Source organism: Sphaeroforma arctica (genome assembly GCF_001186125.1).
Source record: "Sphaeroforma arctica JP610 unplaced genomic scaffold supercont1.130, whole genome shotgun sequence".
NCBI classification, from domain to species: Eukaryota; class Ichthyosporea; order Ichthyophonida; genus Sphaeroforma; species Sphaeroforma arctica.
In genome coordinates, this window is record NW_014040428.1 from 114253 (window position 1) to 115056 (window position 804).

General features: G+C 52.9%; 1 protein-coding gene across 1 annotated transcript; it reads right to left on the reverse strand.

Annotated features, from left to right (window-relative positions):
* Window positions 1–279, reverse strand: SARC_02798 (hypothetical protein; the record flags this gene model as incomplete). Its single annotated transcript, XM_014303437.1, has 1 exon — window positions 1–279. The coding sequence occupies one exon, from the start codon at window positions 277–279 to the stop codon at window positions 1–3; it is 279 nt and encodes a 92-aa protein (XP_014158912.1).
* Between the last annotated feature and the right edge of the window lie 525 nt (window positions 280–804).

Sequence of the window (804 nt, forward strand, 5' to 3'; positions counted from 1 at the left end):
TCAAACGCCCTCTCTCATGGCGGCTAGCACAGTAGACTTCGGTGTAACCGTTTGTCTGCTCACCTGCGAGCAATGCACACCGCCGTCAGCCAACAAGTCCCGAGGCACGTTCCGCCTCAAATTGTCTTGAATGAAGTCACTCAAGCGCGTTGGCCTTGTGCAAATGTGAGAATAATACAACGACCAGATAGTCTCCGAAGCCGCCTTCGGCGTTATCTGAGCTCCATTTGTACCCGTACCGATTGCCTCCGGGGCGTCCAATGCATACTGTGACGACATCGATGCCTTTCGTTTACGACTGAGCTTGTCAACCGATTGAATCTGTAGCGAGACCCTCGGGCCATCGCCTTCAACCCTTTCTGACACTGCATAGCTCCTATTCGGTTGTGCCCAAACACGTGTCTCCGAATGACCTCTGGTCTCTTTATTCAGTATATCTTCTCTGCTCTCCGGCCCCACACGCCTCCTCCTGGCTCACTTTCTGCTGGCGCCGCAGATCCGCCAATAACTGTTCGGACCACTCATATGCATCTTCCAGCGGCTTCGGAATGACATCCCAAGCGTTATTCTGTAATCCTCATTGACAGCCATCTCTCAACGAGACATGCACTTCTGCCAACTACGTTTGCGCTTGTCTAAAGCCCTATCAGTGGACAGTCGTTCTTCGGAAAGCAGCTGCTGCATGACCATCATACATTCACCCACATGTGCATGTACCTCCGGCAGCTACGCTGACTGATGAAGCTCAGCTGGAAACCAGTTCTTCGCCCTGTGTGCGTGCCAACATTTTGCCCCAACTGGCTG